This window comes from Oncorhynchus clarkii, chromosome 1, assembly GCF_045791955.1.
Source record: "Oncorhynchus clarkii lewisi isolate Uvic-CL-2024 chromosome 1, UVic_Ocla_1.0, whole genome shotgun sequence".
In the NCBI taxonomy this organism is placed as follows: Eukaryota; Metazoa; Chordata; class Actinopteri; order Salmoniformes; family Salmonidae; genus Oncorhynchus; species Oncorhynchus clarkii.
The window spans coordinates 78,074,031-78,092,359 of record NC_092147.1 but is presented as its reverse complement, the minus strand read 5'-3'; the positions used below and the strand labels follow the sequence as shown (position 1 = coordinate 78,092,359).

The window sequence follows — 18,329 nt, the reverse complement described above, 5'->3', positions numbered from 1 at the left end:
CCAAAATTCACCCAACTTATTGTCGGAAGCTTGTGGAAGGCTACCCGAAACGTTTGATCCAAGTTAAACCATTTAAAGGCAATGCTACCAAATACTATTTGAGTGTATGTAAACTTCTGACCCACTGGGAATGTGATGAAAGAAGTAAAAGCTTTTTACTAGGATTAAATGTCAGGAATTGTGAAAAAGTGAGTTTAAATGTATTTGTCTGAGGTGTATGTATACATCCGACTTCAACTGTATGTAAAAGGACAGTTTGCGTAAAAAAGATAGTCACACTTTCTTTGAATTGCCTGTGACTAATTCATTTTGACTAAAATATGTGTGGTTATAGTTATAGAACAAGGACAGTGGCTTATTGATTTTCATGAAAAAGGATGTGGTTTAATCAACAATGAAAGAAAATTCCAGATTTTTTTAAAGATGAAAAAAGGCTTTTTACAGGCACAGCAGTATTGCACAATTGAAATCACAACATTGCAATCTTTCAGTGCAAATTAGAAAATATAAAAAATAACAATGACATTTTGCTACAAATGTACTGGGTCCTGTGAGTCAGATAGATCAATTTCTGTCTGTCTGCGCAGAGTGCAAAAGGGTCCTGAACAGACTGAATTCTGGGTACAGTAATCATTGTGCAAGAGGTACAAACCTGCACTTCCTCCACCAAGATGACACTGGTGAAAATGTATGGATCCAACTTGGGAATTTTGATGTGTCTGGGGAAAATGCTATTCCTATTTATGGTCTCTACCCATATTAAGATGGATGGACAGTATGGACCATGCCTTCACTCAACACATATATATCTAGAGTACATGGAACCATTGGCTAACTGTCGGAGAAGTTTCCATACCAGTTTCAGAAGGTGACAGTTGAGCTTTCAGTTGTTCTCTTGGAAAGCATCTCTAGACACGACTACATACACCCTTCTGAGATACAGTACTTTGAAATGAGGTTTTTGGTTTCATTTGGCAACACCAAAAAAGAATAGACAGTCATACAATATATAAAACATGGCAGAGCAGTAAAATGTTGGTACCAAGACAAACATGACTGAATGAAACACATCACTTCTCAAAATTGGGTTTGCAGAAATGTCATCAAACAATACCATCAACCTTACATTTCATCTACATGGTCAGCAAAACATTTTTTTTTAATAAATGTAAAAGGCAGATTTTTGGCACGTAAAACCTTGAATGAGCTGTAAGTGCTATGCTATTTTAAAAATAGTCTTTCATCATCACATGTTATACTGTCAACATGCAATTTCCTGGATAATGTTTATTGAACTGTGGGTGTGGAATAGGTTTTCACATCAAATACCAACAGACTGACAGATAGGAGCCATTGGAATCAAAAGGGTGACCAAGGTAGTTGGTCTGAACCACACCAATACTGTACTTTACAATAGGAACCAACCAGCAAAATGACAGTATAATCAATCTTTGGGTCACATTTGGGGACACATACAATGTAAAACCCATGATGCAGAATGTGGTAACATTTAACATGTAACATCCAAAGTAACCCTACTTCACTTTCTTAAAATATATATTTTTTAACATTCATTCTACCACAGATCAGAAATACAAAAATGTTTCAAGAATTTTGTAAAGAACATTTGGTGGTTTTTCTCACTGTCTATCCATCTATGTTCTCAAGCATTGTGATTGATCCCACCCATTCAAACCTGCGTTGAATCCACTGTCTCTCTATGCCTGTTCCTCTGGCTAATGTCGGCTCAGAGTTTGGTTCTCTTCCAGCAAAGCTTCTATGAGCTTTTAATGACCTAGCAACACTGCACTAGACTTGTCTGGGCCAACATGAGTGTCAGCTGGGCTAACAAAGCACTGACAACAGCAGGTCTGAGCCAGAGGCTAAATGATAACAGGAATTATGTTTGACAGCTGATAAGGGCAGGCAGAAACAAATGAGACAACAGTAAAATACGTTGTTTCAAGAAGTTACATTGTTTGCCCTAATTCATGTAGATCTACTTTGATTTAATTATATATCTTTCTTATAGGCATTGTAGTTGCTTTCAAATGTTTTTTTTCTGTTCTCTCAATGACTACTAACATCCATGCTATTGCTCTTAATACTGAATATGTTTGGAAAGGAAATGCATTTTTTAAAAATGGCGTCTTCAGTTATTGCTCGAGGTTAATACCTAAAGGGTTCATATAAAGACTATTGGAGTGCACACTGAATCATTGTCTAAAACTACTGGACTTAAAAACACTTTCAATGGAGACTCTCCATTAAACAGACTTCATCTGGGTCCATGGAACCGGCAATGGAACCGACTGCATCAAAGGAGAATTGCAGGTTAGTTTTGGGAGGGAAACAGTGAGTTGCCATGAGGACCAGGAGGAACAGACACAGCGCAGACTCTACACATCTGACCATGGGTAAACTCACAAACAAACACAAAGAAAGAAAACAGCGCAGTAAAGAGAAGCTGTACAAGGTATATGTAACCTCCACAAAGCCTTATCCACAGCGTTATCCCTGTGAGCGCTCCGCCATGGGACACTCCATCTTTGGTTCTTTGATTAGGCTAAGCTTTCCAGATCCGTGCAGGAAACATAGGTGCAAAATTCCAGGTGTTGTTGAATTTCCAAAGAAAGTATTCCCAAAGCATTACAGATTCCCTGTCCCAATTAATGCTGGAGGCCATTCAAGGTCAAAAACCATCAAGACAAAGTTGTAAAGGTTCACATATGAAGGAGAGTCCATTCTGAAAATTTGACAATTTTACATATTCATATATGTATAGGGTCTTTAACAGAATTCTCCCAGGTTCTACAGTATGTGCCTGCTGGGTGCTCCAGAGGATGGGATTGGGGCTTCTGTCTGTCAATCATCTTCTCCGCAGGATTATCTGTAATAGTCGTCCAATCAGAAGACCCATCCACAGTAGGAAGGCGGGCTCTTGGTGCATCTGGTGCAGGTTTCCCTGGGCAACCTGACCGTTTCTGCCTGCAAGGCGCTGTGGAGGACACAGAGAAAGGAGCCGTGTTACATCCTCTTGTACATACAGTATAACCACGAAAGATACTACACAAACAGAGCATTCAACATTATTGCCACAACACACAGCGTAATATCGCCACTCACCTTTAATCCAGACATATGATTCAAACAAATTGCACTAATAAACAGATTTTTCCTCAGTGAACCCATGGGGGTCTTGGCTGACCACCATAAAGACCCCTGCTGTGTATAGAAGACAGACAGCTGAGGTTTGCTGATAATACTGGACACGGCTGAGCTCAACTGTGGTCAGTGTGCCAGTCCTTTCATGACACACATGCAACCCTAACAAACACAGGAAGCAGGCCAACACAACTCAACATCCTGCCCCACCTCACCCCAAACCCCTGCTCCCTCTCCGGGTGTTAGGATCAGTGGGTTAACTCCACACTTAAGACCAGAGGCCCAGGCAATCAAATGAAACGTTCTTATATGTGTTTGCTCCTGTGAAACTGCCAGGATGAGCTTGTGTACAGTATGTGTGTTTGTTAATTATGTGTACACAGTATTGAATTATATAAGCACAATTGAGCATTAAATGAGCAACCAAGGTAAAAGTATTTACCCTTTCAATATGAGGGTTGATGTTCTGCTCTTTGTGTCAACATTGCTGTGTTGGGCAGAGGCCCTGCAAACTACCACACTAGAGCCTTGGGCTGAACTGAACCATGAGTCATACTTCTTAATGAGAAAAACAGGGCAGCAGCACGGTCATAAAAGCCATTCTATTAGGTCAGCTACTTCAGCTTCAGATGGAAGAGGTACTTGATGACCTAAACATAAATAGGGCCATTTTTACTGTGAGATGAATGGAGAGATTAGGGAAGAGATTGAGCCATTCTATTAGGTCTTTAGCAGTGACTTGACCAGGTCATAGGGTCCTGATAATGGTGGATGAGTGGACTACTCCCTCCTCAGAGACAATTACCTCTGCAGAAATGGCAAAGGGGAGATGAAAACAGGTGGCTGTCTTGGCCCGGCCGTCACGTTGGCCTGCGGTCACTAGTTTGGCAGGGCTCTTGCAATAAGCGTTGGTCATTTCCACTGTGGCCTCTTTGGCAGAAGGGACTGAGGAAACACCAAGTCTGAGTTCGACTTTTATCAGAAACTATGTTTCTGACAGGAACTGTGCTGAAGTATGACTGGGGTATCGCTCCATTAGTGAATCACTGCATGTGTGTGGATTCAGAGCAGCTGGGCAGGGAGCCATACAGTGCTGACATTTAGGAACTAATGCAAGGGGGATATCAACGCTTTGTTTTAGCTGAAATGAGTCATGCCAAGAACCACAAAAGCCTGGAGTGACTGTGAACAGTGTCTGAGGAAACAGGTGATGAGGAAGTGGAGTTAAATGGAAGTGCATTAACCCTTCGGTAAGAAAGACAGAGCAGAACTGGGAACCTTGCAAGACCCCATTCACTTTCGGGCCAAAAATGATGAGTTCATGAAAGAAATGGCAGATCGATGGTTTGGCTCGATATAAAATGATTGCTCTGAAAGATTTAACAAGAACATAAAACACACTGTTGAAAGGTTGTTTGATTAGAACATACAGTGCATTCAGAAAGTATTCAGACCCCTTCACTTTATCCACATTTTGTTACATTACAGCCTTATTCTAACATTGATGAACGTATTTTTTCCCTCATCAATCTACACACAGTACCCCATAATGACAAAGCAAAAACAATTTTACATTTATTTTTTTAAAACATTTTTGCACATTTATAAAAATACAAAAAAACTGAAATACCTTTTCTTTTTACATACAGTTGAAGTCAGAAGTTTACATACACCTTAGCCAAATACATTTAAACTCACTTTTTCACAATTCCTGACATTTAATCCGAATAAAAATTCCTGTCTTAGGTCAGTTAGGATCACCACTTTATTTTAAGAATGTGAAATGTCAGAATAATAGTAGAGAGAATGATTCATTTAAGCTTTTATTTCTTTCATCACATTCCCAGTGGGTCAGAAGTTAACATACACTCAAATAGTATTTGGTAGCATTGCCTTTAAATTGTTTAACTTGGGTCAAACATTTCGGGTAGCCTTCCACAAGCTTCCCACAATAAGTTGGGTGAATTTTGGCCCATTCCTCCTTTCTATAGGATTGAGGTCAGAGCTTTGTGATGGCCACTCCAATACCTTGACTTTGTTGACCTTAAGCCATTTTGCCACAACTTTGGAAGTCTGCTTAAGGTCATTGTCCATTTGGAAGACCCATTTGCGACCAAGCTTTAACTTCCTGACTGATGTCTTGAGATGTTGCTTCAATATAGCCACATCATTTTCCTTTGTCATGATGCCATCTATTTTGTGAAGTGCACCAGTCCCTCCTGCAGCAAAGCACCCCCACAACATGATGCTGCCACCCCCGGGCTTCACGCTTGGGATGGTGATCTTCGGCTTGCAAGCCTCCCCCTTTTTCCTCCAAACATAACGATGGTCATTATGGCCAAATAGTTCTATTTTTGTTTCATCAGACCAGAAGAGAGGACATTTCTCCCAAAAGTACCATATTTGTCCCCATGTGCAGTTGCAAACCGTAGTCTGGCTTTTTTATGGCGGTTTTGGAGCAGTGGCTTCTTCCTTGCTGAGTGGCCTTTCAGGTTATGTCGATATAGGACTCGTTTTACTGTGGATATAGATACATTTGTACCTGTTTTCTCCAGCATCGTCACAGGGTCCTTTGCTGTCGTTCTGGGATTGATTTGCACTTTTGCACCACAGTGTGTTCATCTCTAGGAGATTTGGCTGATTTCTTTTGATTTTTCCCATGATGTCAAGCAAAGAGGCACTGCGTTTGAAGGTAGGCCTTGAAATACATCCACAGGTACACCTCCAATTGACTCAAATGATGTCAATTAGTCTATCAGAAGCTTCTAAAGCCATGACATAATTTTCTGAAATTTTCCAAGCTGTTTAATGCACAGTCAACTTAGTGTATGTAAACTTCTGACCCACTGGAATTGTGATACAGTGAATTATAAGTGAAATAATCTGTCTGTAAACAATTGTTGGAAAAATGACTTGTGTCATGCACAAAGTAGATGTCCTAACCGACTTGCCAAAAGTATTGTTTGTTAACAAGAAATGTGTGGAGTGGTTGAAAAACTAGTTTTATTGACTCCAACTTAAGTGTATGTAAACTTCCGACTACAACTGTAAGTATTCAGACCCTTTACTCAGTACTTTGTTTTACTGAGATTTTAATAGAATGAGAAAGAGGATAGATGTCTGTACTTACTGTAAGCTTGACTAATTAAACCGTTCCAGGCAGTGGTTTCAACACAGGGTAAACACATAGACTTGATCCAGATATTTGGCCATTGAGTCTGAGGGTAAAACCTCTCTGGTGGGTATTATATTATTGTGACTCAATATTGCATTTTGTATTGCATTATATAACTAGTACACACAGTATGTAATCACATGCCACTTAACACCCTGAGGCATGCAACACGAGAGGCTGGCGTAATGCAAATCAATAGGTGAATGACACCTTTAGTAATTTGTTATTAGTTGTGTAAAACTGACTGAAGGAGGGGAGGTGGATCAACTTAAATATGGGATCAATGTAGCTTTCATGTTTTGGCAGTGATGACGTTAATACACAAATTCACTGAATACTGACCGTTTCACCCACAACCAGCTAATTGGCACAATATTACAAAACATTAACACTTTTAAATCTAATGGATCTGGGCCTGAGTATTCAGCTGTTTCTGTTCCCAAACTGTGTGGTATTCAGGTACCTACTGACTGACTAATCTCTCTCTGACAATTGATCTGGTGTGAGAGAAATCTGCAACACCACATGCAAGCAAAACAAAAACTTACAAGGCCAGAAGAACACTGAAAAACAATTTGACCAAACTGGGAGAGCAGCCACAATTTGAAGTAGAAGACGTGCAATTAAAGTGACTCGCTAATACGTTCGCAGATGTCTGCCTGCAATTGCTGCCTGAGGAAAAACAAAGTTGTCACTGATACTCATCGAATGTGTTTTTATTTGATTAAAACAAGTAATTATGTAGATGCTTAAAATAGTTTTTTAAAAACAGACAAACTTCTCTCTCCCTCATTCTTCAAGACAAAGACTGCAGGTCCTAAAACAAAATAGCATTGCGTCACAAATAAGAGGGTGCTTATTTGCTGCTTCCTACTGAAAATCCCTTTGAGGAACAAACCCAATTTAAAAATAAAATAGAAACTCCACAAAGACGTGAGCTGCCATGTGAATGTTCATATAATGGCAAAATACAGACGTTAGTTATCTTAGAATAACAACATGTTTCTGTGGCCAGACATCTGCTTTGCATTAGCAGGGCGCTTGTCCTTTTGGGTCTCACACTACTATTTGCCATATTCACCACTGGAGAGACGTCTCACACCGCCATCTGCCATATTCACCACTGGAGAGACGTCTCACACCGCCATCTGCCATATTCACCACTGGAGAGACGTCTCACACCGCCATCTGCCATATTCACCACTGGAGAGACGTCTCACACCGCCATCTGCCATATTCACCACTGGAGAGACGTCTCACACCGCCATCTGCCATATTCACCACTGGAGAGACGTCTCACACCGCCATCTGCCATATTCACCACTGGAGAGACGTCTCACACCGCCATCTGCCATATTCACCACTGGAGAGACGTCTCACACCGCCATCTGCCATATTCACCACTGGAGAGACGTCTCACACCGCCATCTGCCATATTCACCACTGGAGAGACGTCTCACACCGCCATCTGCCATATTCACCACTGGAGAGACGTCTCACACCGCCATCTGCCATATTCACCACTGGAGAGACGTCTCACACCGCCATCTGCCATATTCACCACTGGAGAGACGTCTCACACCGCCATCTGCCATATTCACCACTGGAGAGACGTCTCACACCGCCATCTGCCATATTCACCACTGGAGAGACGTCTCACACCACCATCTGCCATATTCACCACTGGAGAGACGTCTCACACCGCCATCTGCCATATTCACCACTGGAGAGACGTCTCACACCGCCATCTGCCATATTCACCACTGGAGAGACGTCTCACACCGCCATCTGCCATATTCACCACTGGAGAGACGTCTCACACTACCATCTGCCATATTCACCACTGGAGAGACGTCTCACACCGCCATCTGCCATATTCACCACTGGAGAGACGTCTCACACCGCCATCTGCCATATTCACCACTGGAGAGACGTCTCACACCGCCATCTGCCATATTCACCACTGGAGAGACGTCTCACACTACCATCTGCCATATTCACCACTGGAGAGACGTCTCACCAGACCTTGGCTCAAATAGTACTTGGGATTCTTTCAAATACTTTAGCTGCGCTTGATTGAGCTGGCCTGGTGCAATAGAATCACTCAAAAAGTACAAACCCTGTCCATCTGGAACTCTGGAAAGGCTCAGTTAAACGCTCAAAATGTTTGAAAGAAAACAAATGATTTGTGTACCTCTAGCAGGAGGAGTGCCCTGAATTAAAAGCCTCCTATATCAGCCCATAGGACAGAGAACCTACACATGAAAATCTAACTTCACAGCGATGCAACCACTAAACACCTACGCAAGCATCACAGAACCAGAGAAAGGGAGTATGGAGACACCCAAACCCACAACACACTCAAACGCTCAACAGTGGATCAGCTCCACTCAGAAGTTCTTTCCAGCGCCTCACACAAGCATGACACCCGTTGGAGCCTGGGTTCAAACTGACCCTGGGAGAAGATGACACGGAGGGGTGGGGCTGAGTGCGTCTCCATGGCGCTGGGTGAGTGAGGCCTGTAAAGGCAGACCAGTGGATAATTAGAGCCCACAGTTGGCTCCCTGAGAGCCTTAACCACAGGGCAGTCACGTAGTCCTGCAATTCTGCAACACAACCAATCACTCACTAACCAGCTCCACTGCCCCGTCATTGTAACCTGACCCTTCCTCCTGACAGTCTCAAACCCCCGGGCTTGGCCTCTTTGACCTTGAGCACACACTCAGACAGCCCTAAGAGTATTTTCCATGATGGCTATTAGGCAGAGAAGGAATGGTGTGTGTGTGTGTGTGTGTGTGTGTGTGTGTGTGTGTGTGTGTGTGTGTGTGTGTGTGTGTGTGGCAAAACAAAACCTGGACATCGCTAGAGTAATGCAGGTCACTGGTCAGTTCTGTGGGTGGCCAGAGGCCATAGAGCCAATCAGAAGGAAGGACAGGGAAGTGTCACAGATGACACATACCTGTGTATCAGTAAACAAAGTGTGCAGGAGGTTTTTTGATTTACCTTACGTGACACCTGAAAACACACAAACACTTTGTCAACAATGAAATGACTCACTTTATAGTCACTAGCTAGGAAGTACTAGAGCTCATCCAGATACAAGCATTATGACAGTTATTGGCAGTTGACAATCTATACATAGAACTGTATGAAACACCTGCATTTGCCAGTAACACACAATGCAATCACCTGTAAAAAGTTATGTAATAGACAATTGTGACAGATGGGAAAAGTACAAGACAGCTCTAGATTCTAGAAAGGGACAGTCTTTCAGAATTCCTCTCCCTGATCGCAACCAAACACCTGAGACCAGACCAGAACATGGAACACAATATGTTCTGCTTTTTATTGGGATTTTTGTTCTCGAAATACATAAACCTCCCTCTATACAAGAGAGATATTTACATGTACCAAACAAACACACACACACACACACGCACACACACACCGAGAGAAACCCTGTTCTGTTCTACAGCCTCACCTGTTGAAAGGTGTGTAAATATTTAGTTCTCCCCAGACACCCAGACGCCAGTAGTAACACATTATTAGTGGGAAATGCTTATGCACTCATTAGAAGTAAATATTTCTGGGGGGTTTTGTGAGAAAATACAAAGTCCAGTCATCAGTTCACATATTTGATTATACAGACAAACCTTCCCCTTTTATGGGTACTAGGCAGTGTACCTTGGGGATGGTGATGAAGAAAACAGAATAGAAATGTCCATGACGGGGTTATGAACTGGCAAGAAAAACAGTTTTCAACAAATTCCATGCACAGTCACATTGAAACTCCCTAAAATGCATGCAACATGCACAGTCACATTGGAACCCCCTTAAATGCATGCAACATGCACAGTCACATTGAAACTCCCTAAAATGCATGCAACATGCACTGTCACATTGAAACTCCCTAAAATGCATGCAACATGCACTGTCACATTGAAACTCCCTAAAATGCATGCAACATGCACAGTCACATTGAAACTCCCTAAAATGCATGCAACATGCACAGTCACATTGAAACTCCCTAAAATGCATGCAACATGCACTGTCACATTGAAACTCCCTAAAATGCATGCAACATGCACAGTCACATTGAAACTCCCTAAAATGCATGCAACATGCACAGTCACATTGAAACTCCCTAAAATGCATGCAACATGCACAGTCACATTGAAACTCCCTAAAATGCATGCAACATGCACTGTCACATTGAAACTCCCTAAAATGCATGCAACATGCACTGTCACACTGAAACTCCCTAAAATGCATGCAACATGCACTGTCACATTGAAACTCCCTAAAATGCATGCAACATGCACTGTCACACTGAAACTCCCTAAAATGCATGCAACATGCACTGTCACACTGAAACTCCCTAAAATGCATGCAACATGCACTGTCACATTGAAACTCCCTAAAATGCATGCAACATGCACTGTCACACTGAAACTCCCTAAAATGCATGCAACATGCACTGTCACACTGAAACTCCCTAAAATGCATGCAACATGCACAGTCACATTGAAACTCCCTAAAATGCATGCAACATGCACAGTCACATTGAAACTCCCTAAAATGCATGCAACATGCACAGTCAACAGCTTTCAAACAGATGTGGGGCAGCAATTAGCCCAGCGTCTAAGAGCTTTGGACCAGTAACCGAAATGTCGCTGATTCGAATCCCTGAGCCGACTAGGTGAAACATCTTTCAATGTTCCTTTGAGTAAAGCACTGAACCCTAATTGCTCCTGTAAGTTGCTCTGGAAAAGAGTGTCTAAATGACGCAAATGTTAAAAAACATTTTATGGGTCTTTCATATCAGCCAATTCAAGACTGCGTAGAAGGAGAGTGACAAGAATGGAGCATGGAAGAAGATTCCCTATAAACTAAAAATTCCCACAAAAAAAGTTACCCAACAAAACTCTTAGTATAATTAGTGTTCAAGTGTAAGATCTGAACAGAGTTATGAAATTAACCAGGAAATGGGTAACCCCGGGTAAGATGAATCACCACCTGACAGAGATTGTTTTAGCTACAAAGAGCCTGTCCTGTAGCAGATGTTGGATCTTAATTGTATCACTCTTTTGTTGCTGAGAATGTTCCTGGAAACTCAGAGTTTTGTGATATACATAAATTAACAAAAAAACTGCACTAATACGGTTAAATTAGTGCTATACTTTTCATGTAGCCTCTCTCTCTCTCTGTCGCTCTCTCTCTGTCGCTCTCTCTCTGTCGCTCTCTCTCTGTCGCTCTCTCTCTGTCGCTCTCTCTCCCTCCCTCTCTCCACACAACCTTTTCATGTAGCCTCTCTCTCTCTCTCTCTCTGTCGCTCTCTCTCTGTCGCTCTCTCTCCGTCGCTCTCTCTCCCTCCCTCTCTCCACACAACCTTTCCATGTAGCCTCTCTCTCTCTCACCCTCTCTCTCTCTCTGTCGCTCTCTCTCCCTCCCTCTCTCCACACAACCTTTTCATGTCGGTGTTGAAGGCAGTCTCCTGCTGGGTGTGTCTTTGAAAATTAGGCCGGTCGCGTAACAGCTGATACATTCACCCCTCCACGGCATGTCATAGTGAGCTCACTGAAAATGATTAAGGTATGCAAATACAATTATTTTGGTAACAACACATTATTCTTATGCACTGTATTATAAATAATGTTCTAAAGCCAGAGTGCCCTCAGTACATAAGAAACGAGAGCACAGAATGCTAGGTCAAGGAGACAAATAGAAATCATCTAGAATGGCACATGTTGAACTGAGCACCTTATCAGCTCCATTTGATCCAGTGCAGTCCTTGACAGGGTTTGTAAATAAGGTGATGCAACCTCCAGAAATGTAAAGTAGCAAGAGAAATGTAAAGTAGCAAGAGAAAGAAACCAACTTATAGCTAGCTGCACAGGCAATTTCTTCAACGATGCTGTCATGATTTCGGCAGCAGGTCTGCGAAAACGCTTAAATTATTGACACTATCTAATTGGAAGATTAACTTTCCCTTGCACTGTAGTGACCATCATTGATTTTTTATTTTACCTTTATTTAACTAATTTGATTGTGATATAAATTGTTTTTGCAGTGCCTGTGTATCGTATCCTATGAGAGTGGTTGACAGCCACACACTCCCTTAGGGATATTTGAACTGAAGCTACCAATTCCCTGAAAGTGATTGTTTAATTAATTGTTTTCCCCCGAGAAACTACTTATCATCAGGATATATGGGTCTCTTTTTAGGATCCTCCCGTCTGTAAGTCTCCGTGCCGGTGTAACACTCACCCTATGTATGAAGAGGTTGTTAAACTCATCTCCAATGCGCTGAAGCTCCTGACCGATGAGTATCTCTGGCCGCATGTCCGCCGCAGTCGGTGGCGGGCGTGCTCTATAGGGCCGGAGGGGGCTGGGCCACACGTCTGGGGGACAAAGAACAAAATGCTCTCAGAACTCATTGGAACACAATCTAATAACAAAGACCAAGCTACAACAATACTAAGAGGAGTCCGGTATGACTCTCTGCTTATGTACTATAGTGTGCTTTAGTTATGAATGTGTTCGGATCTCTTGTTATGACTCATGTGTCATGAACCATATGTCTAATATTTCTCATATCCCTCAAGGGCCCTACAATATCAGTTGCACCATATGTTAATATGGAAACACTTTACTGCAAGTAGCCTGGCATAATGGCTTTATATCACTGTCATAAAAGAGACGTAACAATAACACATAGCACAGTGTCCATGATGAGTGTAAGACTATTGTTATGAAATGTTATCTTTTGTTATCTTATGACAATCTTATGAGTGTGTTTTAAAGGCTATTTGTCAAGAAACCTCAAGTAAAGTTGTCAAAATCTAAATGTAATTTAATGCACCAAAGGCATACGGTATATTACAGATACAGTATATATAGAGCAAGGATCATCAACTAGGTTCAGCCGCGGGATGATTATTTCTTAAGCGGATGTTCGGGGGTCTGGAAAAAAGAATGACTAATAATTTGTAGTCGCCAAATTCACCACAAGAAGCCCAAACAGATATAATGTTTGACTAAAACATAATCATGTCGAACCTTGCTTACATTTGTATACGGATCACGTTTCTCTCGATTATGTGCGGGAATACTTGTGAACAGATTTCTAAAATTAAAATCACTTGGAGCAGATTTCCTGGTGTTTTTAGTCCATTATATCCAACAATAAAACAAAAATAAATGTAAAAAACATGTTTTTTTTCTTATTTGCTCACAAAACTTGGTGGCCCAAATAAAAACCACCTGTCAGTTGGGGAACGCTGACATAGACTATCAGATATTACACCTCACTTGTGGTTTTCTATACGTGTGCTAGGATCAATCATATCTGGTATTCAGAAAAGAAAGTCTGAGTAAAAAAAAACAGGTAAACAATTCCTCCCCAGCGTCTGTCTCCCTCAGGCAATAACAGGCGGTGGTAATAAAACTGGAGAACATTGATGTTATTCTCCACAAACAAACTCTTCAGACTTTATCTTAAGAAATGGCTTTGAGTGGGGCCCAAAGATAGAAAAGTTGTTTCCAAACGGGTTCTTTGACTGTCCCCATAGGATAAACTTTTTGGGTTCCAAGTAGAACTCTCTGTGGAAAGCCTTCTATATAGAACCCAAAAGGGTTCTACCTGGAACCAAAGGGGTTCTACGTGGATCCAAAATGGGTTAACCTATGGGGACAGCCAAAGAACCCTTTTAGGTTCTAGATAGCACCTTTTTTTTCTAAGAGTGTACCCATTAAAGAAAAATTTCACCCCAAAAAATATATGTTGGTAGTGGTAGCAGAGCGCATCATACTGGATGTATTTAGAAAGTTATATATCTTGAAAACTTGATTGTTGACATGCAAAATATTCCTACGGTGTAATAAAACAAATACCAAAAGGAGTTTTCCTTTAAGGGTAGTCTCTTTGGGATTAGAGATGTGTGTGAAACAGTACAGATAGAGATGTATCTGTCCCTCATATCAGCTGGCTCCTAAGGAGAATGAGCAGGGAGGAAGCCCTGTTTGCTGTTGACCAAATACACAGAGGGCTATTTGACTGGCCTCTACTCCAACTCACTATATGTGGCCTCTACTCCAACTCAGGACATGTGGTCAGATAAAAGTACACAGGTGAATTAGGCTGCTCAAACACATATATTATGAACGAAGGGGGCAAGAAGCAGTGCCTGTTTGTCCCAGTGTATTTCCTTTTGCTTGTCTTCTATGGCCACTGGCTTTGTCGGGGAATGTTATTGAGGTTGAGTGTAAATCTGTGTGCACGTACAGGTGCCGTTAACAAACACATGCGCACTCACACTCCTTGGTGGCTTGTTATAACACAACTCAGTAAACGCAGTGCAGATACTGATCTAAAAAAACTTCCTGCCGAGGTTGAATCCAACTATTGGCTCATCGTCACGTTGTACATGAGTCTCGACCCATGCAGACATCGTAATGACTACGGTATTTATGTAAATATAACTACAGACATTACAAACAACACCAGGACCAATTAGCGCGCAATAATCCAAGACGCATCCGTGCATAATAGCCCGCCGCCCCCCCATATCAATAAATACGATACAGAATCAATGGTCCTTAGTACATTGTAATAGTCTGGGAACGTCGTCAAAAAGTGTACTTTCTGATTGCCACAAGGGCAGCGTAAATAGTTTATCATGTGCGCCATGCCATGCCTCGAAGCCAGCGCTCTGAATTGTGAGTAACAATTTTTATTTGTGCGACACCAGCAAGCGTGCGTGCTTTACCATAATCTCGCCAGGTCTCCAGTGCTCGAGACATGCGCTGCAGTGCGTGGGTAATGACTTGGCTAGATGGGCTCGGAGTCTGTGTCGACTTGTTATCTTTCAATAGCGGGGAGCTTGGAATAGAATCGCTGTCAAACGTAAAATATCCACTGGAGGACCTGGACAGTGTTCTGAACACCGGCGACCTCGACTGGAAACCAAGCAGACTATTCGGAATCATTATTCCTCCCCGTGACTGCTGGTCCCCTTCGCAGGACTGGGGGTTGTCAGACGGTTCGGCACGGGAGGCTGCTCCGCCACCGGGATGCGACTCTCCGCTTTTCCCTCTCTCAATTAGGGTGGTTGTGCCATTTGGACCGATTTTGTGGTCTGTAGGATAGATCAAGTATCAGAGTTAGGCTATTTAAAATATATATATATATATATTTGTCCGTGCATTGTCATTATTTGTTGGAGATTTCCTCTCCTGGAATCAAAAATCTAAAAACAGCCATCATTTCTAGAAAACGTAGACTAATAAAACAAAACGCGCATGGCTAAATATCCCGCAGGGTCGAGTCCAGTGTCCAGTCTATCCAAGTTTTTGATTCGGCCGTAACTTCTTCCTCTCCACGTACCTCCATTGTTTGTACAGAAGTGCTGATTGCAGCATTTCTAGCAGGGAAAAACCATTTGTATGAAATTACAAGCCGTAGTAACTGCGTCACAACCCAAACTCCAAGCCAAGTTAACTTCTTCTATCCGAAATGAAAGTTGTGAATAGCCTATTGTGGATCCCCATGAAAAATCTAGATATAGTCATGTTTTCGAAATTAATCTGATCGTTACTTGTATTCCATACTCGAATTGGTTCCAAATTGCTCATGAAGGACCGCAGGCAGTGTACTATTTTTTCACTATTATGCCTATAGGCTATCTGTCGACTTTATAATACATTCAGTAGCCTACTATATCACAAATACTTACTCATATCAAACACATTCAAAGTTAAATCGAAAGCCGCATTTTAGAGACAACCAAAACGCAGAGATAGTCAGACAACGAACAATAGAGTACAAGCACATCAAGCAGTTTCTTGCTGGAGAGTCTGCACACATTTGTTATGAAAAGTTCTCTACGAACATGTGTTGAAAGCAGACCTGATTGGATTAGAGCCTTTGTGACTGGCAGGCGATTGGATTAGCTAAATGAAACGCATCCAAAATCATAGGCTAGCCTACTGGTCCATTATCGCCACCCACAGGTTGCAGTAGTAGCCTCTTTTATTTATTTTTTTATTTTGTCTTGAAAATGGAAATACATGTTGACCCCTTGCCTATATATCACTGAATCACCTGAGAACAGGAGTCCCATTGTCGTTCAACTTCAACAGGTGATTAATTTATTGCTGGATCGTCTGAGAAGAATGAGGGTAGGTTAAAGTGGAAAACAAAAGGGAAACAAACAGGTACCTTTCATCCCTATCCTCAAAATAAAAACGGCCTATTGGCGTATTATAGGCGATATAATATCAGGCATCGCACTGTAACCGAGAATAAAGTAGACCAATAGGCCTACAAAAATATCGCAGTTTAAATCTCAGGCAGCAGTTGAAAAAAAATGTGAATATGGTCTTTATTTGTCATTAAATTCAAGTCCAACGCGTTCAGTGTTTCAATGTTTTCTAGGACGATGATAATAGGCTACTAAAGATAATCAGGAACGATTGACATCGGTTAAGATCGTATAATTCTCACACGCTAAACCGCTGTGCAGACACCGGGGTGGACTTTATCAAAACAAGTACGAACTTTCTCCAATTAATGTCAAAGCGCTGTCGCGGCGAGGCGTGCGGTGTGAGCGGAATAAGATACTTTTGTTGCATTACGAAAACACACGATATGGTAGCCTACGAAGTAAATGCATTTAGACAAGACACCATAGTTCTCTAAATAACAATTAATGAGGCTATCTTGGATATTTTTCTCAGAATCACGGTTTTCTTGACAACTGAGTGAAGTCTAAAGTTGGGAGAACCGCGGTGCAATTTTCTGTTACATTGTCTATTCTTAGTCTACTGAAATTATAGCATTTTTAAAAACAGTAAATGCATATGCGATATCCTGATGTTCATTTTGCACTCACCTGGACGAATCGGACATGTCCTAAACCGCTTTAGTAGCGGGACATAAGAGTTGTCAATAACAGTAAAATATCTGAAAATCCACCTTTGAACTCCTCACACCTCCGACACGCAAAAGATTAGAGCCCACACAGTGTCTTTTTAATCAGAAAACTGCGATGTCAACATCGAAAGAATAGTGGTTCCGGCTTGTAAAAACAGATCCTTGTAAAAACAGATCCTTGTAAAAACAGATCCTTCAAAATGTAGGTTGGGTGAAGGAAGGGAAAAAGCGTTCGACTCCTTTGTCTCCGGTGTGGATATCTCAGCTGAGGATACTTCCTTGCTGTAGCAGCTCACTCGCAACTGATATAAAAAGTTTTAACGTCTGGTCGGTGTCAAGAGTGGGGTGACGCCTGTGTGCCATCCTCCGCCTCTTGACCCGCCTACTCTTTCAATGGGTGGGATCTCAGCCTCCTTTCAAAGCATCCTTTCAAGTGTCCAGAAAAACCTTCTCTCCCTCTATTTAGCCTATCTATTGATCCTGCTCCTGGTAACTGTTAACCTACTCTTGTTGCCATGTTGATATTACCATGAGTATATTACCATAGTATGAATACATTTCTGCTATCAGTCACCTTTCAGCCTTGTTTACACTGCTACTATTTGCTATTATTTACTATTATTATGTATCCTGCAATCAGTCACTTTCTCCCAATCCCCGCCTACATGTACATATCAACCTCAACTACTCCAGTATCCCTGCACACTGTACATTTGGTACAGACACTGACCCTGTATATACTGTTTTAGTGTTTTTTCTAGTTCTACTGTTTTGATATTGAATACTGTATCATTGGGAAAGGGCTCACAAGTTAAGCATTTCACTGTACTTGTGCATGTCACAAATAAGCCTTGATAAAACTTGAAACTCTCCCTCTCTCTCTGTAGGTGAACAGTTTACAATATTGTAGTAGTACATTAGCCTACTGAATTCAAAGAGGGGCAACTTCACATGTCAAGATCCTATACTGTACCTACGAACATTTCAGTTGTCAGAGAAATTCTGAGGGTCTCTTTCTATTAAAATAAACTCCATTAGATGATAATACATTTCAGC

At 41.7% G+C, this 18,329-nt stretch overlaps 1 protein-coding gene across 1 annotated transcript; it reads right to left on the bottom strand.

The window, feature by feature from the left end:
* Positions 1-358: 358 nt before the first annotated feature.
* LOC139412820 (BCL2 like 11) lies at positions 359-17,452 on the bottom strand. The gene is given in 5 exon segments (XM_071159552.1): positions 359-2,998; positions 12,608-12,741; positions 15,109-15,460; positions 15,462-15,477; positions 17,233-17,452. Coding segments are annotated over 5 exon segments (648 nt in total). The 5' UTR covers positions 17,250-17,452; the 3' UTR covers positions 359-2,869.
* Between the last annotated feature and the right edge of the window lie 877 nt (positions 17,453-18,329).